This window comes from Prionailurus bengalensis, chromosome E3, assembly GCF_016509475.1.
Source record: "Prionailurus bengalensis isolate Pbe53 chromosome E3, Fcat_Pben_1.1_paternal_pri, whole genome shotgun sequence".
NCBI classification, from domain to species: domain Eukaryota; kingdom Metazoa; phylum Chordata; class Mammalia; order Carnivora; family Felidae; genus Prionailurus; species Prionailurus bengalensis.
Window position 1 is genome coordinate 11,335,484 of NC_057357.1, and position 24,531 is coordinate 11,360,014.

The window sequence follows — 24,531 nt, forward strand, 5'->3', positions numbered from 1 at the left end:
GATAGAGAAGGGACCCCTGGATGTGAGAGAGACCTGTGTTCACATCCTCGGGCTCCTTGGCTCAGTGGCTGTGTGTCCCAGAGCAAATCTCTACCTCTCCGAGCTTCAGTTTCCTCATCTGTCAAGTGCAGATGCCAGTAGAACCTCTCGCAAGGTCATCGTCCAGGTCAAGTTCCCGGGCCAGTCAGAAATGCACATTCGCAGGCCCTGCCACAGTCCTGCTGAATCTGAAGCTTTGGGGACGGGGCCCGGTCGCCCGTGTGTTCGAATCTGCCAGGTGATTCAGATGGTGCTCAAGCTTGAGAACCGCTGTGTTAAAGCACTGAGTCCGGGGCGCCCGGTGGCACAGTCAGTTGAGCATCTGACTGTTGATTTGGGCTCAGGTCGTGATCCCAGGGTCGTGGGATCGAGCTCCACATCGGGCTCCATGCTGAGTGTGGAGCCTGCTTAGGATTCTCTCTCTCTCTCTCTCTCTCTCTCTCTCTCTCTCTCTCTCTCTGTCTCTTCCTCTGCCCCTCTCCCCACCTGCGCTTTCTGTCTCTCTAAAATTAAACACACACACAAAAACCCCTGAGTCCAATGCTTAGTACATAGTAGGTGCTTAGAGGGGGCTGTTATCAGGAGGAGAAAAAAGGGCTTCCCTCCCCTCCCCACCGCCCAATGTGTGGGCTGAGCGGCCGGTGGGACTTACACACCTGAAATAGGTGTCCCCGCCTGTAAAAGGTGTCCTGGGACATCACAGCTTCTCCCTGATCTCCTGTTTGGATAGCAGACTCTGCCCCTGGTCAGGGAACTTGCCTAGAGTTCGCGATCACAGGGCTCAGTTTCTGGGGTCTCCCTGATGGATGAGGCTGTTACCCCAGGCCAGATCTGGGGGAAGCCCTCTTGGGGCCCACCTTGAACCTGTGCCTCTCCTCTGCCTTGTCCAGGACAGAAGCCCCCCGGGCCTGGTGGTCCTCTCATCCAGAATGTCCACGCCTCGAAGCGCATCCTCTTCTCCATCGTCCATGACAAGTCAGGTAGGACGGTGCCCATAGCAGTGCCCTGAGCAGACTGGGGACCCGGGGCTGGGGGTGGCGCTTCCCGAAATGGAAATGTGTCCACTGGGTCTTACAGGAGAGCTGTGCACGAGGGACCTTGAGTCAAACCAGAGTATGACAGTTCTGCATTGCTATGTGACAAACTACCCCGGAACATAGCTTAAAACAGCAAGTGTTTCCACCTCATGGTTTGCGTGGGTCCAGAATTCAGGAGCAGCTTAACTGGGTGGTCCTGGCTCCGGATCTCTCATGAGGTTGTCATCGGGTTGCCAGCGGGGGCTGCGCTCATCTGAAGGTTTGACCGGGCCGAGGATCCACTTCCAGGCTGACTCATGTGGCTGGTGGCAGAAGTCTCCTTCCTACTGCATGGGCCCCCACGGGGCTGCTCGAGTGTCCTCGTGATGTGGCGGCTGGTTTCCTGACGTTAGCAATCCCAAGCAGAGTAGGGAGGAAGCCACATGTCTTTTATGACCTACGTCACAGGTCACCATCAGTTCTGCCGTGTTCTACCCGTTGTTTTTTTTTTTTTTTAAGTTTGTTTATTTATTTTGAGAGAGAGAGAGAGAGAGAGTGTGTGTGTGTGTGTGTGTGTGTGTGTGTGAGTAGGGGAGGGGCAGAGAGCGGGAGAGAGGGGGAATCCCAAGCAGGCTCTGCACTGTCAGCGTGGAGCCAGACGCCGGGCTCGAACCCACAAACTGCGAGATCATCACCTGAGCTGAAGTCAGATGCTCAACCGACTGAGCCACCCAGGTGCCCCCGTGTCCTACCCTTTAGAGGCCAGAAATGAGCCACCCACACTCACAGGGAGCAAGAGGAATTAAACTGCACCTCTTGAAGATGAGAGACAAAAAAATTATGTGGGCAGATATTAAAAGTACCACACGGTATTTGGGATTCATTTATACCCAGAGGGCTGAAGCAAGACTGTCCAGCAATTATGCCTTGTGGAGATCTCAGACTCGGCTTCAGTGAGAGGCTCCTTAGGAAGACCTAGTCCCCTGGGGCGCCTGGGTGGCTCCGTCGGTTAAGCGTCCGACTTCAGCCCAGGTCATGATCTCACAGTTCGTGAGTTCGAGCCCCGCGTCGGGCTCTGTGCTGACAGCTCGGAGCCTGCTTCAGATTCTGTGTCTCCCCCTCTCTCTGCCCCTCCCCTGCTTGTGCTCTGTTTCTCTTTCTCCAAAATAAATAAACATTAAAAAAAAATTAGGGGCGCCTGAGTGGCTCAGCCAGTTAAGTGTCTGACTTCAGCTCGGGTCTTGTGGTTCATGGGTTCGAGCCCGGCGTCGGGCTCTGTGCTGACAGCTCAGAGCCTGGAGCCTGCTTCGTGTTCTGTGTCTCCCTCTCTCTCTGCCCCTCCCCCACTTGCGCTCCGTCTCTCAAAAATAAACGTTAAAAAAATTTTTTTTTAATTAAAAAAAAATGAAAATGAAAAAAAATTTAAAAACGAAAATAAAAAAAAGACCTAGTCCCCTGAAGGGCGCCTGGGTCAGTCAGTTAAGCATCTAACTCTTGATTTCGGCTCAGGTCACGGTCTCGCGGCTTATGAACTCGAGCCCCACGTCAGGCTCTGTGCTGCCAGCGAGGCTGGGTAAGACCCCAGACGTACAAGGTGTGAGGGTTAGTGGTCTGAGGTCAGGACTCGGCATCTCAGGGAGAGCACCCTCTCAGCCCCCTGCCCGTCTAGGGCAGGAGACACCCAGGATGGACAGGCTGAGCCTACGTCATTAGCCACTGCCCGTGGGGGCAGACAGAGGCAAGAGGAGAGAGCAGGTGTGGAGACCAGCAGGGCGTTGTGTAAAGCTGTCTCCTGGAGGAGGCTGGGGCCTCAGGGCCCCCAGTGGGAGTGGGTGGAAGGGGTGAGGCCCCTCCGGGGGGCTCTGCCGGAGAAAGCCCGGTGGCCTCGGCTGTGGAAAGAGTGTGGCTGTCCTGGTGCCCCGGCCCAGCGAGGAGGGTCTAGCGGGGAGCTGGACGCTCGTCACGAAGCAGCCAGGCCCTGGGCTCCCTGCTCCGACCCGCCCTCACTCGTACCTCCTGTGTTTTGATAGAGAAGTGGGACGCCTTCATAAAGGAAACCGAGGACATCAACACGCTCCGGGAGTGCGTGCAGATCCTGTTTAACAGCAGATATGGTGAGTGGGCGGCCCGGCCCGCTGTGTGGCCCCGGCAATGTGCTGAGCATCTCATTACGTGGCAGTCACTTGTGTTCCCTAACATGACAGCAGGAGCCATATGCTGGCACACCAGCAGTGCTAATGTCATCTCCTGTCTGGCTGGGGGGCGGTTGTGTCAATATTTCCCTTCCAGATTTCTCCGGGGGGGCGGAACTGATGGCAGAGCCCCAGCCTTGACTCACCTGTGGGAGGCAGGCGGGTCGGCATCCAGAAGACCCAGAAAAACGGCCGCTGGCCTCGCGCACTTGCAGGGTCCGCCCCGCGCTGCGCTGTTTCCTGCCGCCGTGCCTTTGGGCCTCTGGGCCTCTGGGCCTCGCCCTCCGCCCGCCATGCCCCCCACGTGTTTGGGGAGCACACTCCCACTCGTTCTTCGAGATTCAGCCTAGGCCGGCCGGGCCCCCAGAGCCGTGATGGGGTTCTCTCTGTCACGCGCCCTGCACCTGATACCCCTTGTCTGTATCTGTTCCCGTGACGGCCAGGACCGTGCCAGCCCCTCCCTGTGTCCCCAGCACCCAGGACAGAGCCGGGCTCAGGGCGCATGTCTGCCCTCTGCACCTGGCTGGTTGCCGGGGCGGGCGTGCCTTCCACGCGGTCCAGCTTCACGCCCAGTGGACGGCGAGGCCACTGGTTGGCTGGAAGGCGGGGGCTGGAGCAGGTGGTCTGTAAGCCCCTCCCACCCTGGGTGCTCTGAACACACCCCCCACCCCGTGCCACGCACTCCGACACACCCACTCTCCCCGTCTCCCCGGCAGTCCTTGCTCACTCTGTCTTTATTGAGCTCCACCTGTAAACCCCACTCAGCGGATGGCCACGCGTGGCCCTTGCCTGCCTGGGCGGCTCTCACTTAACTGTGGAGATGACGCAAGTTCCCGCAGGTCACCGCAGGTGTGACAGCCACCACCCGCTGAGTGGTGCCGCCCCACGGTGGGGAGTCCCTCCGTGGATGGGGCCAAGGGAGGAGATGGGGCAGGGGCCCCGGGAGCTCCCTGAACGTGCACGGTCCAGAACGTGCACTGTGCTGGGAGTCCGTAGCCACTTGCCAGGTGACCTGGAGTTGGCCGTCACCCTCGGTAACCTTGGCCTTCTCAGCTTGAGCAGAAGGGACAGCGTGGGGCTTCACCCTCCTCTCTTCCTTCTGTCTCTTTCTGTCTTTCTGTCCTTGCTCTCTCTTCCACCCTCCCCTCCTGCCTCGATAAAGGAAAACCCTTTCTCCGACACTTCTGACACCGGAAGGGTGGGTTTCCCAGCCCCAACAATTCTCCAGGCCTCTGGACACCAGCTGGGCGTCCTACAGTTCAGTCCCGACGCAGACCCCACAGGTTAAGGGCCCAGTCCCAAAAGACAGCCCCGCAGTTAGGCCGTTTGAGGCCTACGATCATTTTTCCGCGTCTTCCGGATGGTTCCCCAGACGGGCACCCGCACTTCTGTCCGCCTCTGCTACACATCCACGGTTCGCATGACCCCTCAGGCTCAGCCAGCCAGCCTGCCACAGTGGCTCACAGAACCCGGAAACACCTTGCTTACCTTTACCTGTTTATTGTGAAGGGGACGGACGAACAGCTAGAGGACGAGGTACACGGGGTGAGGCCTGGCGAGTTCTCGAGCGCTGGAGCTTTTGCCCTGGTGGAGTTTGGGGTGCACCCTCCCGGCACGTGGGTCCGCCAGCTCGGAAGCTCAGGGGAGCCCTTGGTTTAGAGTGTTTACAGGGGTCCCAGTAAGTCGGAGGGATTGGTTAAAACATTGCCCCGTGGTGATTCGCTCAATCTCCAGCCCCTCTCTGTCCGGGGCGGTGGGGGTGGGGCTGAAAGGGGCAACCCTCTGATCACGTGCCCCCCCACCCCGAAACCAGTCCCCATCCTGAGGGATCTGGGGGCACCCCCCTCATTATCATAAACTCAGGTGGGTTAAAAGGGGCTTAATATAAATAACAAGGCTCTTCTCAGGCCTCTCTCAGGAAATCCCCAAGAACCTGAGTGCAAGGCCACACATGGACTTCTTATTAGATCACGAGTTGCTCCCTCCCTTTTTTTTTTTTCTCACGCTTTCACTGGTTCGCCCACTTGTCAGTCATGCATCCTGAGCCTTCCCACCTTGTGTCGTGCACGCAGGCCAACGCTGGTCTCAAGGCACTTCAGCAGGTGCCTGAAGATGTGTCTTGGGTTGTAGTGTAGTGCCTGGCGGGGGGTGGAGGGTGGTGGGAGGAGCCCTTGGAAAGACAGGACCACACAGAAAAAGGTGAGGTCTTCACAGGCTTGAGCAGTCGGGGGTGGCTTCATGGAGGAGGTGCCCTTTGATCCACGCTGGGGCTAGGGAAGCCTAGGCCTGCAGGCTTGGCAGGCTGTGCCTTCTGGATTGGGGCGGGGCTGAGCCAGGCTCTGGAGGCCTCGTAAGGAATCCGGCACAGCCTGGGCGTCTTTGATGTGGTCTTTCTGTAGACCCGCTCCTCCCCTCTTGCCTGGACCGTCCCAGGCAGGTGTGAGCTGGATGGGCAGTAGGGGGAGGGGATCTGGGGAGGACTGGCTCTGTCTGCCTTGGGAGTATTCTGCCCCAGCTGGGCTGGCACGGCGGCCTCCAGTCTTCCCGCCTGTAGTGCCCTCTGGATGTTTCCAGAACGCTGAACCTTTTGCGGATGCCAGCACCTGGCCTGGCCACATCCAAATCCAAGGAGAAGCACTGGGCTTGGAGTGGTTGAGGCCGTGTCCCTTCTCCGGCTTCCCCAACTCTGAGCTTTCCCTGCAGCTGTGCCGGGGAGAAGGCAGTCCCCAGGGGCACGCTGTGGCTGGCCTGAGGTATCCCACAGACCCTGGATAAGTGGATCCTGCCCCTGGCTCTGCCCTTTCAGCCACCAGCTCTGGGTGAAGTGGGCCAGCAATGGGGCTGGGGTGCAGAGTAGGGGGGTGGGGAATAGAACAGAGAAGAAATGGGGGAACCCCAGCCTCCAGGAAGCCTCAAGAACATTGTCACCCGGAAGGAGATTGAGACTACGAGGCACTGAGGATCCTGCATGGCGGCTCCGTTCTCCCGTCTCAGTGGGCAGAGGCTGGAGGCCAGGTGGGATTGACCGCTGTCCACTGGGTCCCCTGGCCTCCGAAGAGACAAGCCCAGCAAATGAGAGGAACCCGAGTGGAGATGAATTCACACAGACTCGCAGAAGCCACCGCTGACGGGCTAGGGCTGGGGGTTGGGGGAAAGACATGGTTTGACAGCTGTTGAGATTTCGAGGGTTTAATTTGACAACGAGCTAAGTGTGGCTTCACAGTGGGATCTGGCTGCCAGAGCCGCCAACGCAGACCCGGCTGTGTCAACAGAAAAACAGTCTTGACGGTGTGCCAGGGAGGGCCCCAGGCAGCTCGGCCCTGTCCCGCTCCGGGTGTGGCTGGAGGGGAGTCCAGCTCGGAGCTGGCACCTGCTGGGACACGGAAAAACGCGGTGCGGCCGGAACGGGGAAGGGCCTGAGGAAGGGCACGGAGACGCAGGACCACTGGGGAAGTTTGGAGGGATGAGGCAAGAGGGAAGCAGACACCCAGCCCAGCAGGTCTCCTGAGACCTCCCAGGCCCTGGGGGTGGAGGGGGGGTGGGGAGGGAGGGGAACAGGGACCCATGAAAGTCCCATCAAGCACATAGTAGGTGCTCAAAAAGTACTTGGTGCCTGAATGAGTAAGAACACGGGACGTAAGTGAATGATTGAGGTGGCCTGAGACTGAACCCAAGGGTCCACAAGGAAGGAACAAGGAACCCACTTTGTAAACCCGGATTCTGCCTGCACTGCTGTTGGCAAAGTTTCTACAGTCTCATTTCTGGCCCTGATGAGTAAGCATCATGTGCACCCCCCACACCTCCCTGGAGGAAAGAGCATGTCTGGAAGGCTGCAGGAATCCTGCCGAGAGCCCCCTCAAGCCTGGCTGCCGTTCACTCGCTCACCGAGTACAGGGAGCAGCTAGTCTGTGTCCCATCCTGTCTAGATAGATCCCAGATGGGGAGCGGTTGGCCGCCTGTGTCCCCGTGGAACTGAGGTTCTGGACAGTGAACCAGCATACAGACGAATATGTGTATAGTGTCAGGTCATGGTGAATGTGGGACGGAAAACAAAGCAGGGCGAGATGGAGGGGACTGGCGAGGTGACATCTGGGGGACGCTCGAATGGGGAGAGGGAGGAAGGGCAGTGTCTGGTGATCTGGGAGGAGAGAGTCTGAGTAGCTGGTAGAGCATGTGCAAAGGCCCTGGGGCAGGTGCGTGTCTGACGTGTTAGGGAGGCAACAAGGAGGCTGCAGAGACTGGGATGAGCAGAGGGGGCACAGGAGGGAGGTGAGTCAGAGGTGATGGGGTCCTGGTCACGTGGGGCCTCGTAAGCCCAAGTAGGACTTTGGCTGTCACCGAGGGGATGGGAGCCCGTGGGCATTTTTCAACAGGGAAGTGACATGCTGCTCCATGGCCGGACGGGTGCAGGGGATGGGGTGGGGGGAGGTGATGGTGACCACGGCCCTGGGGCCCCGCATGTCCTGCAGCTTCCGTCCCGCGCTCAGCCTTGCCGTTGCCCTTCCAGCGGAAGCCCTGGGCCTGGACCACATGGTCCCCGTCCCCTACAGGAAGATTGCCTGCGACCCAGAGGCCGTGGAAATTGTGGGCATCCCCGACAAGATCCCCTTCAAGCGCCCCTGCACGTATGGGGTCCCCAAGCTGAAGCGGATCCTGGAGGAGCGACATAGCATCCACTTCATCATTAAGAGGTACAGGGCTCGGGGTGCCGCGGTGTAAGGGCTGGGCAGGGCGCCACGGCAGGCGCGAGGCCGGGCCCGGGGAGGCGATGATGACGCCTGGGTGGGATGAAGAGGCTCTGACAACCGAGAGGATGGGCGGGCCAGGGAGAGAAGTCGGCCTCCTTAACCTGACGGGAAGGCTCTTCCTTCCTGGCCTCTTCTGAGGATTGAACGGGGAAACTGAGGCACGGCGCCTGTGGACACTCAGTAAGGTCTTAGTAAGAGGTGTTTTCCTCCCCCTAAAGAAGACTGAGGCCTTTCAGCTTACCTGCCCCTGGAGGGGGGCCCACCTGAGGTCACACCCCACCTTGGGCTGCCCTACCTGCTGGTAGGCTGACTGCCTCTCCTGTCTCCCTAGGCAGCCTGGCGCAGGTGTGGGTAGGTGCGAGAAGGCAGGACAGGATGCACTTGAGAGCTGCAAACCCCCAGGGTGGCTGGGTTGGGGCGTGGGGGGAGCCTGCTGCTGCCCATCCCACAGTGTCGTTGCCCGAGACTCTAGCAAGGAGTTTGCCCTCACAGCCGGTTGGACCCCCACCGTGCAAGCATCGGGGTCTCCAGGCAATGCGCGGACTCCCTGGGATGTTTCCTCCTAAGTGGTGAGAGACGGAGGGTGGCCAGAAGCCATGGCGTCCAGCCCCCTGCCTCCAGGCAACAGGGCACCTGCTCCGGGAGCTCTCTGAGGGCACGCCTCCAGGGTGTGCACATACTCGCAGGCGTGCTTCCTGGACTAGAGGCAGGCACTGAGGGCGAGGACTGCGCGTGGCTCGTGGCTGAATTCCCAGTGCCTAGAACAGCCCCTGGTATGCAGTAGGTGCCCATTGTGTATGTGTGCAGTGAGTGAATGAACGAACAATTACTCGTCCGGGGGTGCAAGGAGGCTGGGCAAGCGGCTGGGGATCCACTCAGGGCACGGAGCTGTTCTAGAGCAGTGGGCAGGACCTCTGCAGGGTTTGCTGGAGGCCAGAGCGGGGTCTGCTGGGCCCCTTTGCTTTGGGGGGGGCGGGGCGAACAGCAGGCTCTAGGGCGACCAGGGCCCTGGAGGTGGGCAGATTCGGGAGGGCATCATCCCGGTTGGCGGTGGGTGGAAGGAGAGAGGTTGGCTCCATTTGGGGTGGATTCCGAGCTCTGCTGGGTTCGCCGGTGGGTGGACGGGGGGAGTGTGGAGGGGAGCACGGAGGCCAGGATCACGCCGTGTTTCTGGGCGTACAACTGGGGGAAGCAGGTCTGGTGTGGGGTGGAGAGTTCACGTGGGGTGTGCTAGCCCGGAGATGATCGGATACGGAATTTTGAGGAGTCAGAAGCTCCAGAGGGAGGTCTGTGTGGGAGATAAGATTTCTGAGAGTTGCCCTCATGGGCCAGGTAGGGCTCCCGCCAGGGTGGAGATAGAGAGGAGAAGGGAGTCCCCACTTTAGAGGCCAGGGCGAGGAGGAGGCGGGGGAGGAGGAAGGGGGGAGGAGCCACCAGCAAAGGAGGCTGAGAAGTGGGGGGGTGGGGGGCATGGTGGGAGGGCAGATTATTCTGGAAGTCCGCCCTGACCGTGTGGTCTCCTATTTGGAGCCCTTTCCAGCCCCCGGGTACAGTGCATACCCTGGCCCCAAGGCATGTCGTCAACCACCCCCCCCCCCCCCCCCCCCCGCCTTCCCTCCCTCACATGGAGCACAGCCTTGGACGAGGCTCCTCCCTCCGCCCGGATCAGCTCTCCCCAGCTTCCCACCTGTGTTCATCGTCCAAGGTGTGCTTACCTCTGGTCTGAGGGTCCTCCCCGGCGCCCTCGTTCAGAAAGGATTTCCCCCCGCCACGTTCTGGAAGTGAATTGAAACCAGTCGCCCTTCTGTCAGCCAGTGCCTGGTGCTGCGTAGCTTAAACGTGTCTTGCTGCTGCTGAGTTCTTTTCCTGCTTGACTCTCGGGAGGGGGACGGGGGTAGGTGAGAAGAAAGCTTCAGGGACACCCCAGCGTCCCCCCATGTGCCTGGCCATGGTATTTGGGTCCTCACCGTGGCTGACCTTGATCTCAGTCTAAACCAGAGCTTGCTTAATTCTTCACTAGTATTTGCCAAGTGCCTGTTACAGGCTCAGCCCTTTGCTGGGCTCTACTGAGGACTTCACAGACAGCAGGCAGTCCCCAGAGGCCACCACCAGTCACGGCGGGGGCGTGGGGTGGTCACTCCTGTGATGAGTTCAGGGCACAAGAGGACAACAGGTTTCTAAGTGTCGAGTCGATGGCAAGTGGCGAGCGGCAAGCCGGCGGGGCTTCCTGAAGGAGGAGGCTTTGGCATCAGGCAGATGGGGCTTAAAGTCACTCGAAGCACGATTACCTTGAATAGCCCTTCTCTTCTGAGCCTGTTTCTCGTTTGTAAAAATAAGGACAAGGTGTGGCCCTCTCCCCAAGATTTTCTCAACATAAAATGAGGAGGCAGGCCTAACACACCTGACCTATAGTAGATGTTCAATAAACATGAGTCCTTTCGCTTGACCTCATCTTCCTCACATATAAAGAAGTAGTCAAGTGCATCGGTGTTGACGGCCTGAGTTTGGGTCCTAGCCCTACCTTTCCCAGCTGTGTGTCCTTGGGCAGGTCACTTAACTGCTCTGTGCCTCACTTTCCTCATCCGTAAAAGGGGGCTAGTGGTGGTCCTTGCCTCACGGCGCTGATGGGAGACCACATGGCGGGAGGTGAGCAAAGTACCTAGAACAGCAGCTCCTCCCTCCTGAGCCCTCCGGACCTTTTCTGCTGTTACACATCCTCGCCTGGTCGGTGGAGCATTTGAGATGTGAGTCGGGCAGAAGTGAGTCGGGAGGCAGGGCTTGGGAGCTGCCAGCAGGCTTCCTCTGCCGCGGCCCATGTGTCTGCAGGATCGGGGGCAAGTCAGGGGAGAAGCCGATCCACAAGCCTTGGGGGTCTTATGATCGGCGGTAGGGGCTCCCTGGCCCCCCAAACGCCCATTCCCACCAGGACACCAGCCCCGAGTGTCAGGGTCCAAGCTGACACCTGAGGGGCAGACACGTCAGTTCTACCTAAGGCAGAACTTAAGGGGCAAAAGCAACTGCTGGTCCGTGCCCATCAAGCAGCCCTTGCGGGCCTGGCGGCTCCCGAGGGCATCTGTCACGGTCCTGGAGCCTCGTCAGACCTCCCTGTCGTCTGCCCCCCAATCCTCCTCCCAGGGAACCTGGCAGGCCACGGGCGCCGTCTCCCTGATGGACGACGGTAACACCGTAAATGATAAAACCAGAGTCGAGGCCAGCAGCCTCCCTGTCACCGGGTGGGGCAGAGGAAGCAGGAAGCAGGGCTCGGCGAGGAAGTCGGCCTTCCCAGAGTTAGTCCCATGGCTGCTTCTCAGCCTTAGGGGACCCAGATAAGTGGGGGCCCCCAGGAGCGGCGGGGAAGGCGGGGCCCCTCAGAACGAGAACGGGAGGTCAGGCCCCGGGCCTCGCCTGCCTCCCACGCTGACACTTTGGCCTCTGTTTGAATTTTCTGCCAGCCTGGCCTTGGGCATTACTAGGCCCTTGTGTTGGGGCTCCGACATCCTTTCTTGTGTCTCGTGTAGCATCTGTAGCCTGAGTGTCACAACCGAGGCCCTGTCCCCTCGTCCGGCTGTTCCATGGCACACAGACTCTGCTCAGGAACCCCCACCACTAGCTCCCCACCCCGGTGGGTGCCACCAAGGTGGGAGCCCGGGTGGACAGAAAGAATACCAGCCCTGAAGGCCGACAGGCAGCTGACCCCAGCTTCCTTGCTGACCTTCACCCCACTCTCGTATTCCTGGCTCAGACTTCAGGTGTCTCTCCGGGATGACGCGGGGGTCCCGAATGGTCGCAGGCCCCCAGCCACCCCTCCTCCAGTCCGCGGTCTGTGTGGTGATGGGGTGGTCTGGAAGTGCCACGTTGCCCTCGGAAGCTCCCCATTGCCCACGGGGCAGAGAGCACGTGCCCGAGCCCAGCATGGAAGGCTGTTCCCCTCCCCGCCGAAGTCTTCCCAGACCCCTTCTCAGACTGGGGCGCCTTGGCTCCCGTGTGAGGGGTCCCCTGTGTCACCTGCATGTGGTGACAGGCCTGGCTCGTTGCAGTCAACATGGAGCTTCTTGGGAGCAGGGTCGGTCCCCGTACCTGTCACTGAGACACAGGCCACGATGGGTCGAAGCCCACGGGCCCTGGCGGGAAAGGGGTGTATATCGTCTGCCACCTGTGGCCAGAAGGAGCTCGGGGCTGGGGCACCGAGATGGACAGCTCGGACCCTCCAGAACCAGCCCACCCTGGCTGGAGAGAAGTGCTCCTGGCTGTTCTGAACGGTGGCCTCTCCTCCCCCACACGTGGCCAGCCCAGGACTCCGGGCTGCAGCGGCAGCTGTGTGCCTGGGACTGGAGTGGGCATCACCGAGGGGGCCTGGAGGCCTGTCCCTGAGCCCCGGGGGGGGGGGGTAGCCCTCGGCCTGCATTGCTCTCATACCTGTCTCTCTCCTCTCCCCAGGATGTTCGATGAGCGAATTTTCACAGGTATGTGCGGGTACCATCCAGTCCATTGTGAACCTCTGAGCCGATGCCCCCGAGGGCTTGAGCCGCCATCCCACGGGGACCCTGGCGTGGGGAGGCGGCCTGGGCGTGGCCACCGCACCCCGGGCAGACACAGCCCCCAGCTCCCGGTGCAGACGCCCCCTTCAGGGACAGTAAAGCTAACGTTTGCTGAATACTGACGGGCGGCGGGCAGTCTGGCTGGGAGCCTGTTCTGTTCTACTTTAATTTCGTTTTGAACAGTCCTGTGAGGCGGGTTCTGCTCTTCTCCCTGTAGCCCAGCCAGTAAGCCGTGAGGCTGGCCGCAAACGCAGGCGTGTGGCCCCGAGCCCGGGCCGTAACCAGTAGGCGGCACGCCCCTCAGGAAGAAGACGAGGGCTCTGCGTGATGCAGCAAAGGGGGCAAGGATCTTGGGGCGCAGCAGACCTGGGTCCTAGTCCTGGCCCTGCGGCCCCCCAGCTTTGTGACCTGGGCAGGGTTATAGGAGCCTCGCTTTCCACATCTGTGAAATGGGGGGCGATGAGGGCACCCAACTTCCTCTGGGGTTCTCCGATAATTAAATGAGAGAGGGGTCCCGCAGTATGGCCTTGGGGGCATCGGCCATTTTCTGGAGGGTTCCCTCAGCCTTAGGAGTGTACGTGAGGTCGGGACAGACGTCCTGTAATCCTCCCGGATCCCTGGCCTCCTCCGGCGCTGGGGCCCATGTTCCTTCTCCCAGGAGGCATCTCTGCTCAGGACCTGTTCCTGGCCTGGCAGAGGCCAGACGACCCACAAAGGGCGCCCCCGAGAACCTCCCACCAAGGCCCGTGCCCACGTGTCCCATAGGCCAGAGGCTGGCGGGCCTTTGTCCTGACCTTCCTCGTCTCTCCACCCAGGGAACAAGTTTACCAAAGACCCCACAAAGCTGGAGCCAGCCAGCCCACCGGAGGACACCTCTACAGAGGTCTCCCGTGCCACTGTCCTCGACCTGCCTGGGACTGCTCGGTAAGGCCCCCCCCACCCTCCGGCGCTGGGCTGATAGTGTCACTGCAGCGGGGAGCAAGGCCTGGGGCTGGCCAGAGGATGCTGTGCCCCGGCGTCTCCTGACAGCCTCACACCGCGACACCCCAGGTAGGGACAGCGTCACTCCACGCAGAGCCCCCTCCCGCCTGTGTCCCCACCCTGCTGCGGGCCAGGGAGAATCTGAAGGGACAGATTCTCTGCCGACCGTTTTCCAGCTGGAGAACCCTTGTCCCCACTCAGGATCTTAGCCGGATGTTGCCTGATGTCTCTCGCGGGAGCCCTTCCTTTGCACCCAGACTAGGTCAGGCAGCGGTCCTGCGTGTCCACAAGGCCCTGCGCTCAGCTCACGGCCTGGTCGTCACCGCCCGCCAGTGCCTCCCCGACCCGGGCTCTGGGCTCCTGGGGGCCAGGGATGGTCCCTTTGTCCCAGAATCACCGCCTCCAGCCCAGGCCTCCCCCACAGTGCTCTGTGGAGTTACTGAATTCCCCATCCCAGGGGCCCTGCCCAACTTTGCTGCCCACCTCTCTTCCCAGACCTCTGTCCCCACTCCAGGCTGGTGGCCTCTCAGCTCCCCCTCCCACCAGGAAGTGCTGATTGAACCCCACTGTGCTCAGTTGTGGGGCTCCCAGACTGGCCAGACCCAGGCCCCAGGAGCTCCCACCCGGTGGGGAAGGTGGGTGCCCAGACTGTTCACCCCAGGATAGGAAGCAGAATCTCTGCTGGGCCAGCTGGCAGCTGTTGTTCTGAGAGACCAGGCGCTGGGAATCTCGCTCATGGGGAGGCCCATCCTGTGGGGACGGGAGTGACCGTGGACAGGGGTGCGTTCGGCATTGGCAGCCTCTGTGGGTTCCTGGGTGCCTGGAGGGGAGAGCTGGGGCTGACGTGTGTTGTTTCTTGGCTTCCTTCCCTCCCTCCTTCCCTCCCTCCTTCCTTCCCTCCTCCCTCCCCCCTCCCTCCCTCCTTCCTTCCTTCCTTCCTTCCCTCCCTCCCTCCCTCCCTCCTTCCTTCCCTCCTCCCTCCCTCCCCCCTCCCTCCCTCCTTCCTTCCTTCCCTCCCTCCCTCCCTCCCTCCTTCCCTCCCTCCCTCCCTCCTTCCTCCCTCCTTCCTTCCTTCCTCCCTCCTTCCTTCCTTCCTTCTTCCTTCCTTCCTTCCTTCCTTCTTTCCTTCCCTCCTTCCTCCCTCCTTCCTTCCTTCCTTCCTTCCCTCCCTCCCTCCTTCCCTCCCTCCTTCCTTCCCTCCTCCCTCCCCCCCCCTCCCTCCCTCCTTCCTTCCTTCCTTCCCTCCCTCCCTCCCTCCTTCCCTCCCTCCCTCCCTCCTTCCTTCCTTCCTTCCTTCCTTCCTTCCTTCCCTCCCTCCCTCCCTCCTTCCCTCCCTCCCTCCCTCCTTCCCTCCCTCCCTCCCTCCTTCCCTCCTTCCTTCCTTCCTTCCTTCCTTCCTTCCTTCTTTCCTTCCCTCCTTCCTCCCTCCCTCCTTCCCTCCCTCCCTCCCTCCTTCCTTCCCTCCCTCCCTCCCTCCTTCCTTCCTTCCTTCCCTCCCTCCCTCCCTCCCTCCCTCCTTCCTTCCTTCCTTCCCTCCCTCCCTCCCTCCTTCCCTCCTTCCCTCCTTCCTTCCTTCCTTCCTTCCTTCCTTCCTTCCCTCCCTCCCTCCTTCCTTCCTTCCTTCCTTCCCTCCTTCCTTCCTTCCTTCCTTCCTTCCCTCCTTCCCTTCCTCCTTCCTTCCTTCCTTCCTTCCTTCCTTCCTTCTTTCCTTGCCTCCCTCCTTCCTTCCTTCCTTCCCTCCCTCCTTCCTTCCTTCCTTCCTTCCTTCCTTCCTTCCTTCCCTCCCTCCTTCCTTCCTTCCTTCCTTCCTTCCTTCCTTCCTTCCTTCCCTCCTTCCTTCCCTCCCTCCCTCCATCCTTCCCTCCCTCCCTCCCTCCCTCCTTCCTTCCTTCCCTCCCTCCCTCGTTCCCTCCCTGCCTCCCTCCCTCCCCCACTTCCTTCCTTCCTTCCCTCCCTCCCCCCCCTTTCTTCCTTCCTTCCTTCCCACAGGTCAGACAAGAACGGTGTGTCTGAAGACTGTGGGCCAGGTAAGGAGACGCGGAACCCTGCTGTGGTCCTGGGGTGAGAGGGCATCTGCCAGCCCCACCCGGCAGCCTTGGGGAGGAGACCAGCTCAGACCATGAGCTGGGAGTACTCTAATGAGTTACCTCTGCCCGCCCCTGCCCCTCAGGCCCCAGAGCATGCTGGGAGCTCCCTGGTGGGGGCGCTGGAGGTGGGGGGGATGTCAGGAGACCTGGATTCTGGCGTTACCACTACTCCTTAGTGTGTCCATGACAAGTGGCTTCTCCTCTGTGTGCTTCAGTTGCCGAGCCTATAAACTAGAGACCCCAGGACGGGCCTGAGGGCCTGCTTGACCCTCCACTCCTGGTCTGGGCAGGAGCTTGGGGCCAGCCTGACTTTTCCCGGGGCCCTGCTAACAAGTCACAGACACAGGAATGTTCCAGAATCAGTTCGCTTTGCCCGGCCCAGCTCGCACCCACCCACACCTGACCCCTCCTTTCCTCTTCACAGGAACGTCAGGGGAGCTGAGCGGGCTGAGGCCCATTAAAATCGAACCAGAAGATCTAGATATCATTCAGGTCACTGTCCCAGGTAAGGAACAGGTGTCTGAAGGGCTGACCCTCCTGCCCAGCCTGCCCAGCCTGGACCTATAGGAATCGAGCAGCTCCCAGAGCAGGGCTCCTGGACCTGCCAGAACCACCATGTCCCCTCCCCGGCTGTCCTCTGTGTCTCCCGAGGGCCAAGAAGGGGTCTCCAGGCCGCTGTTTCTCTAGTTTGACCCTGCGAGCAGCGGTGGGCATCACATGCGCTTCCTGTAGCCATGTCTGCCCTCTGTGCTGGGAATGTCTGTCAGCTCCAAGACCTTCCTGAAGTTCCCCCGCCCCCGACCTTCCTGCTCAGGCCTGGCTCCCCTGGGGTTTGTAGGCAGGAGGGAGGAGAAGAAAAGGTATAGGAATAAGAGGGCCTGCATTTGGTTCCAGACTTAGAACCCCCTGTGCCTCATTTTCCACATCTGTGAAGAAGAGAGCGTATTTGGTCTCTGGAGGCTCAGCGTGGGGTCCCACACCCCTCAGGCACCTGCCTCGCCTCTGGCAGAACTGGTCACTAAAGCTGTCCTCCCAGACTTCTAGGACACGGCTTCCTTAAGGGTCCTGCTCTGGGGGGGTCCCTGGGGGACTGTGACAGGGTAGGATAGACAGAAGATGCTGTTGTCATTTTCCAGACCCTTCGCCAACCTCGGAGGAAATGACAGACTCAATGCCTGGGCATCTGCCCTCGGAAGATTCTGGTTATGGGATGGAGATGCTGACTGGTAAGAAACGGGCTAGGGCCCCACCTCCCTGGGGCGTACTGGGAGGGGTGGGCCAGGAAGCCCCCAGGCTTTCCTTGCTATTGACTTAGAGAAAACCCAGGGTATGCCTGACTCCCTGTACAGGCCAGATTTTTTTCTGGAAACTTGAAGTAGGCCTTGGTTTACATTGTCTGGCCTCTGCATTGTTCCCAGGAACCCCCATCTGAATTAATGTGTTCGTTTGTTCAATAAGTATTTATTGAGCACCTACTATGTACCAGGAGGTGCTGGGGACAGAGACATATGTATACCAAACACCAAGGTCCCTGTGCTCCTAGTGTAGGAAGACAAAGAGTAAAGAAACCAATAGGTAAAATAGGAAGTCAGATGGTGGTAAATGCAGTCGGGGGAGAACAAGCCAGGAGGGGGAAGTGTGAAGGGGTGGGCGTGCGGTGGTTATTACAGGCCTTGGGTGGTCAGAGAGGAGCTCGCTAAGAAAGTGACGTTGGGAGCAAAGAACTGAAGGAGGGGGGAGCCATTGGACGTCAGAAAAGAGCTTTCTAGGCAGTGGGACCAGCGTGTGCAAAGGCCCTGAGGTGGGTTGCATCCAGCATGTTCAAGGAGAAGCAAGGAGGCCTGGGTGACTGGAGCAGAGTGAGTTAGGGAAGGCGAGGTCAAGGAGGTAGGTGATGGTGTGGGTTATGCCGGGCGAGTACGTCGAAGGAAGGAGTGAGGGCTTGACTCTGAGGAGACAAATTTCTCATGGGGGGGTGGTTGGAGCTCATGAGGGACATTTTAACAGTATTTGCTCTGACCGTGGGGTTGAGAATAAACCACGGAGGAATGAGAACAAAGGCAGACACAGACTATTGTGCTGTCCTAGCCAAGAGGAGTGGTCCAGCAGGTAGACAGCTGTGGGGAGGGCGCGGTGTTCTCTGTGTTTTGTCTTTTTAATTTCATTTTGGAAGTGTTCAAAAACACCCAAAATTGAAAAGAGTTATTTAATGAACCTCAGGTGCCCAACTCCCATCTCGAAGCATTATTAACAGACATTCTGTGATTATTATAGATGGGGAAAACAAGAATTTTCATAGGTAAAGTTTAGAAGTTGATTATCACAAAGATGAAACAAATGGAATGTAAAATATATAGTACACAGGGTTCACAGGTATGGTAGAAAATGACGTTAGTACTCAAATGATTCAAATTTGGAAATCTCTGTAGTAAAGGATGCAGGGCCAGACCATGAAACTTGAAGGAGGAGACTGGCTTTTGTTTGTGTCCCATGTGTGTGATACCCCGTGTAGGCCTCATGGGGGGGGGGGGCAGTGGGGGTGCTTAAGGCTACCATATGGCACTTAAGTGACCAGCCCAGGGTGCCTGGGTGGCTCCGTTGGTTGAGCATCTGCCTCTTGATTTCAGCTCAGGTCATGATCCCAGGGTCGTGGGATCGAGCCCTACATTAGGCTCAAGGCAGCATGGATCCTGCCTGGAATTCTCTCTCTCTCTCCCTCTGCCCCTCTGCCCTGCTCGTGCACTCTCTCTCTAAAATTAAAAAAAATAAAAGTAAATAAAATAAATAAATGACTAGCACAGAGGCACCTGGCTGGCTCAGTTGGTAAAGCATGCGACTCTTAACGTCATGATCGTTGAGTTTGAGCCTCGCGTTGGGTGTAGAGATTATATAACAACAGGAAAACAAAATAAACAAACGGTGCAAAGAGGTCTCAAAAATGTAAGGTTAGGGGAGATACAGAATTTATGTAAGTTTAGAAACATAAAAACGGTGTGGTTTAATGTTTTATTTAAAAAATTAGGGCAGGGGGTGCCTGGGTGGCTCAGTCGGCTAAGTGTCCGTCTTCGGCTCGGGTCATGATCTCACGGTTCATGGGTTCGAGCCCCGCGTTGGGCTCTGTGCTGACAGCTCAGAGCCTGGAGCCTGCTTCGGATTCTGTGTCTCCCTCTCTCTCTGTCCCTCCTTGGTGCAATCCCTCTCTCTCTCTCTCTCTCTCTCTGTCTCTCTCACTCTCTCTCTGTCTCTGTCTCTCTCTCTCAAAAATAAACATGTAAAAAAAATTAGGTGCAAATATGACAAATGCTAACATATATCCTTTCCAGCTGGTGGATACATGGGTGTTTGTTACGACATTCTGTGTGCTTTTCTGCACTTGAAAATTTTTTCCCCAACCAAAAACAGATTCATGACTGGAGAAATACAGGAGGTTTCCTGCTGGCCCAGGAGGATGGTGCCGTGTGAATCGGTGACCAAATGGAAGCAGAACGTCTCTGCTCTGTGTCCGCGTCTATCTTCTCTGTTAGGGAGAATGGCCTGGAAACAGGAAAGCTGAGCAGGACCTGGGAGTCCCACTCAGTGAGGGGATAGGGTCTACAGAGCTGCTGGGATGGAGTGGAGGTCTCCAGCTTCTGAGGAATTGGATCCCAGGCGGACAATACCTAAGATCCACTGTCCACAGCGCCTGAGAAGTCATGGGGGGACAGAGGATGGGCCGGCCATGGGAAACAGACTTCCAGAGGAGGGTTTGTCCAGACTGCACACAGGTGCACCTGTCCCAGGCTCGGTTCGGAAACAGATTTCCGCACAGATGACTGGACCATTAGAAGGGAGCCAGCCAGCGTGGGCTCACTCTTTGGGACTGAGTCGGCTCGGGATCTGGGTTTGACTGTGGGCCAGCCGGGGACGCAGGGCTGCACAGGGACTCCAGCCTCCTCCTGGGGGAGCTTTCCCATGGTGTCCTGCTGGGCTCGGTCCTCCTTCTTGTTTTTATCAGTTGGGTGAAGGCGGTTCAGGCAGCAAGACGATGCAGTTTCCAGAAAGAATGGACAGTGCACCGAGGAGTGATGTTCCCCATGGCCGTCAGAGGCCAGAACACTGGGCTGGAATCCACAGGAAACATTCACAACCCGAGGACAATGTCATGGGCAGAGTTCCCCAGGGGACGGACTCTGGGATGGAGTTTAATGTGTGTGTGTGGTGGGGTCATTAGATGCATCTATGTAAGATGGCATGGAAGTTTGGGGAGGTTGCCGCTGGGGAGTTAGAGCCGTGATGGAGCCCCAGCAACGGCATCTGCCAGCACCATGGGAAACTCTAGAGCCAGAATGGCCCCCTGGGGTTGTTCTGAGTTGGGCTGGGACATCCTCAACCGGTCGTGGGATGGGAGCCGCCCCTCACGGGCACCTGCCGCCAGCTGCCCACATTCCCTGCTGCTGGGCCAACAAGCATTTCCTCGAAGGGGACCAGAGTGGGACGTCCCAGTGTCCACCACAACGTGAACGGATGATTGTACAAAAAAAGAAAGCGACACCCAGCAAAACAGACGCGTGCGGCCTCCGAGAGACGAGGGCTCGGACTGAGGGGCATCTCTTTTGCACCCCTTAGTTGGGCAGAACCTCCGTGGAGCGTACTGGGAAGTGGGTGCTCCTAGTCCTGGGAAGAATGCGCATCCCCGAGTTGCTTTTTAAAGAAATTTGTCAGCTGCAGGAGCCATCAACATGAGTGATGCTGGTAGCTCCAGGGGTCCAGTCCTAGGAAATCTGAAATACGGACACCGTTTTCTGCACAGAGACGTTCGTGGCCGTGTTAATGGTAGCGGCGAAAACCTGGAAAGAGCCAGCCCACCTGTGCGGGGAGCTGTTGATGGCATCCTCCTGACGGGCTGTCAGCAGCCACCAAAAATAGGCAACAAGGCGGGGAGCATGTGAGGGCCCAGGGCTGCTGTTTGCAACCGTTGAAAACATAATCACTGGTTCAATAAACAAAGCAGAGGATCGGCGAGAACAGTAGCTTTGTTAGGTTAAGCGAGTTATCTTTTTCGGAATTCCCTCCATCGGTTATGATGTGCTTTTAATACCTTGGGAGTGAAGAAAGAATATTCTCGATGGGCCGGGTAGGACCGGACTTGGTAGCAGTCTTGGAGAAACTGTGTGGAGGCTCAGGATGAGCGGACAGAGTGGCCCGGCCGCTAAGGTCACACGGCACCTGGCTGTGTTCACAGTGCTGTTAGAGAAGACCGTGGGTGCCTGTCTCAGGTCTGGACACCAGGGGGGCTGGGCGGCCGTGGACCCGTATGGCTGTGGTCCCTTTCTTTCTTTCTTTTCTTTTCTTTTTTCTTTTCTTTTCTTTTCTTTTTTCTTTTCTTTTCTTTTCTTTTCTTTCGTTTATTTATTTTTGAGAGAGAGACAGAGTGTGAGTGGGGAGGGTCAGAGAGAGAGGGAGACACAGAATCGGAAGCAGGCTCCAGGCTCTGAGCTGTCAGCACAGAGCCCGACGCGGGGCTCGAACTCACGGACCGCGAGATCATGACCTGAGCCGAAGTCGGACGCTTAACCAGCGGAGCCACCCAGGCACCCCTACCCTGGTCCATTTCTTTTTTTTTTTTTTAATTTTTTTTTTTTCAACGTTTTTTATTTATTTTTTTGGGGACAGAGCGAGACAGAGCATGAACGGGGGAGGGGCAGAGAGAGAGGGAGACACAGAATCGGAAACAGGCTCCAGGCTCCGAGCCATCAGCCCAGAGCCTGACGCGGGGCTCGAACTCCCGGACCGCTAGATCGTGACCTGGCTGAAGTCGGACGCTTAACCGACTGCGCCACCCAGGCGCCCCTACCCTGGTCCATTTCTATCGGAAAGTCTTCTCTTCTTTGGTTTGACCGAGTGGGAACCCGAGGCCTGGCCTTGGGCTGCCGATCCAAGGCTTCTTTCAAAGCACCCCACTCAGCGCTGGTCAAGTGTGAAGATTTGAAGGTTTTCAGGACCACCTTGGATCAGAAGGGTGTGTGTGTGTGCAGGCACGTGTTTTTCTGGTTGCATGTGTGCATTGTAAAATAAATGCTATAGAACCGTGCAGGGAAAGCTGCATTGCCCCCTCCTTGGGAAGCTATTAGTTTAGCATCCATACTTCATGTGTCTTTTCTGTCCGCACATTGCTAAGTGCTAATGGATGCTGCTACTGTTTTGCACAAGCTGGTGCTTTGGCCGTCTCTCTACAGCACCATGGTATTTGCGTGTCGTTGATCATTTCTTGAGGGTATTTCTGGTTATTCACCGTGGAAAATGGGGGAGCGGTGAGCACGTAGGTGGGCTCATTCAGGGTAAATAGCCCAGCCTCCAACGTCTGGGTGGAGAGTCTGGCAAGTTCCCTACGTTTGGTATTTGGGACCCCAAAGCACTTGGGTCAGAGCCCCTAGGAGTCGACCCAGCTTAGTTTCCTTCCTTTTTTTTTTTTTTTTCCAATGCTTATTTATTTGAGAGAGCGAGAGAGAGAGAGACAGTGAGCACAAGCTGGGGAGGGGCAGAGAGAGGGAGACACAGAATCTGAAAGAGGCTCCAGGCTCCAAGCTGTCAGCACAGAGCCTGATTTGGGGCTTGAATCCACGAACCGTGAGATCATGACCTGAGCCGAAGTCGGATGCTTAACCGACTGAGCCCTCCAGGCGCCCCCCAGTTTCCTTCAGCAGAAGCCCCTCCATAGTGGGGCCCAAGATGCCCGGATTCGGTGGGGAGCTGGGGCTGGTCCTATCCCTATCAGCTCTCCAGATTGTTGATCCTGCCGGGAAGACGGCACATGGACAGCTCACAGCAGGCATGGACTCCCTGGCCAGGTCTCCCTCTGGCTTCGTGTCCCTCTGGACCACCTCATAACCTTAATTGGTGCTCCAGATTCATACTTGGGCGGTTCCCTTCACCTGGGACTGATAGTTACCTGGCTCCTCTTGTCACACTGGGAAATCCCCTGGTGGCCCTGCTGGTCCCACCACACTCCTCTCTCCCTGTCCGCCCCCATCTTCCTCTAGAAATGGCACAAACCGCAGGACCTTCCAGAAGCTGACCCTGAGATAAGGCTTTGCCTGCATGCGTCTATTTGGGAGGAGATCCAGGCGTGCCGGCGTGGGGTGGGAGGCAGGAAGTGTTACGAGGCCCGTTACTGCTGCGGACCGCTGAGCCAAGGGACCAGAAAGCCACGCAAAGCACGCGTTGGAGTTAGGCAGCCCAGTGAGGAGGGAGCTGGGATAGTGATCCTCTAAATCACTCTATGTCGTTGGTCGAGAGCCGTTTCCTGGCGGTTTGTTGTGCTGGACCACAGCTTGCTGGGGTTGTCACTGCAGCCAGAGTAAATCCTTCGTGCAGAGTCAGGAGGGCCCAGCACCTACCGCCCACAGAGTGCCCAGGGCTGGCCCTCTACCTTTTCAAGTCAGCTGAGCATAGGTGAAACCCTCCAGAACCTTCCAGCCCCTTCGGAGCTGAGCCCCAAACTTTGGGTTTGTCCAGTGATCCCAGACGCAGGCTCACTTTCCCTCCATCCTGAGCGAATTTTGACTCTTGGCAGCTCTCCCCAGGATCAGCCCCTTTCCTTCCAGCTCACGATCCTGTCCGGGACCGGCGACAGCGCCCTGTGTCCCTCTGTCCCGAAGTGCTGCCTGCAGGAGCTGGCGGGGGAGCAGACGGGCACCGGCCGGGAGTGTGGCAGGCCTGGGGTCCACCTGTTCCACCGCTTTCCAGCTCCGCTGCTGCACGTCGTGAAGGGCCAGTCCCGCGTGTGAAAGCACCTGGCCGCCCAAAGTGCCAGCGGGCTTCCCAGATGATAGCCTCCTTCCGGTTGTTTCAAGCGTTGAAAATCCCCGATGCCTTCCTTCCTCCAAACCCTGGCAATAATGGGCCGCTGCTCAGGGAGGCCCCGTGGTGCGCCTGCCCCCCTCGCCCCAGCACCCCCCCATCCACGTACATGTACTTCTTCCTGCAGCCAAAACCTCAGTTGACCCCCCACCCAAGCTGCTCTTCCCTCCCTGCTCCCCCCCTGCTGCTTTTCGTATCATAGACCCTCGTATCCAGGCAGGTATCCCCCTCCTGCAGGAAGCCCCCTCTCAGCCCTTCCCCCCACCCCGGCCACCAGGAGCCCCCACCCCCGTGCAGCTTTACCACCCACCTTTCGAGTTGCTCACTCACCATGTCCTCGCTTCCTGGGGACGAGGCTGGGTCTGAGCTGGGAGCTTAGGCCAAGGTCAGTGCCATCTCATCAGAGAGCCCCCTGGACCACCTGACCCAGGACAGGTCCACGCTCCCCACTCGCCCTCCCCCCCGCCCCCTCATCCAGCTGCTTTAATTACGGCATCACTGCTGACTGGCATTACGCGTTCTATCTGGCGTCACAGCAGGACAGGGTTTCTTTTGTTCCCGTGTGTCCTCAGCGCCTAGAACAGAACCCAGCACGTGGAAAGAACGGACTGACTCGGGTCTGGTCCCCAGAGGTACCAAATGTGCTCCGACACCTGGTCTCTGAACGTGCCCTCCTTGTGCCTTCACAAGGAGGACAAGTTTAGTCCCTGTGCAGGGTGAGGGTCCCCAGCCCCACCTGGGGAGTTGCCATGCTGTGCTCTACGCCCCCCACTTGTCCGGCCTGACTTTTGCAGCACAGGGCCCAGCAGATGATGCACGTGGCTTCCTGGCACCCTCTGTTCTCTTTCAGAGAAAGGCCCCAGCGAGGACCCGCGGCCTGAGGAGAGGCCCACAGAAGGTGAGGCTCTGTCCACCTCCCCCGTCACACCCCACCTCTCCTCGCCTCCCCCGCCCTTCCTCTCCCCACTGTCTCTGGTTCTTTCCAACACGCCGCCGCCGTTGGAGGTGAGGGTCCTGTGGGCTTCCTCAAGGTGGGAGGAGTTTACAGATGTGTCTTCCAGAACTAGGAGGCACCTGGTCAGAGGCACAAG

General features: G+C 58.6%; 1 protein-coding gene across 4 annotated transcripts in view; it reads left to right on the forward strand.

The window, feature by feature from the left end:
- GTF2IRD1 (GTF2I repeat domain containing 1) overlaps nucleotides 1-24,531 on the forward strand; it is a 124,132-nt gene that overhangs the window by 46,394 nt on the left and 53,207 nt on the right. For all 4 annotated transcript variants that reach the window (XM_043561354.1, XM_043561352.1, XM_043561353.1 and 1 more), the window contains 9 exons: nucleotides 930-1,019; nucleotides 3,086-3,169; nucleotides 7,755-7,938; nucleotides 12,433-12,458; nucleotides 13,349-13,457; nucleotides 15,504-15,541; nucleotides 16,026-16,106; nucleotides 16,738-16,827; nucleotides 24,291-24,338. In XM_043561354.1, the coding sequence (XP_043417289.1) occupies nucleotides 930-1,019; nucleotides 3,086-3,169; nucleotides 7,755-7,938; nucleotides 12,433-12,458; nucleotides 13,349-13,457; nucleotides 15,504-15,541; nucleotides 16,026-16,106; nucleotides 16,738-16,827; nucleotides 24,291-24,338 (750 nt within the window). The remainder of the gene's footprint in view (nucleotides 1-929; nucleotides 1,020-3,085; nucleotides 3,170-7,754; nucleotides 7,939-12,432; nucleotides 12,459-13,348; nucleotides 13,458-15,503; nucleotides 15,542-16,025; nucleotides 16,107-16,737; nucleotides 16,828-24,290; nucleotides 24,339-24,531) is intronic.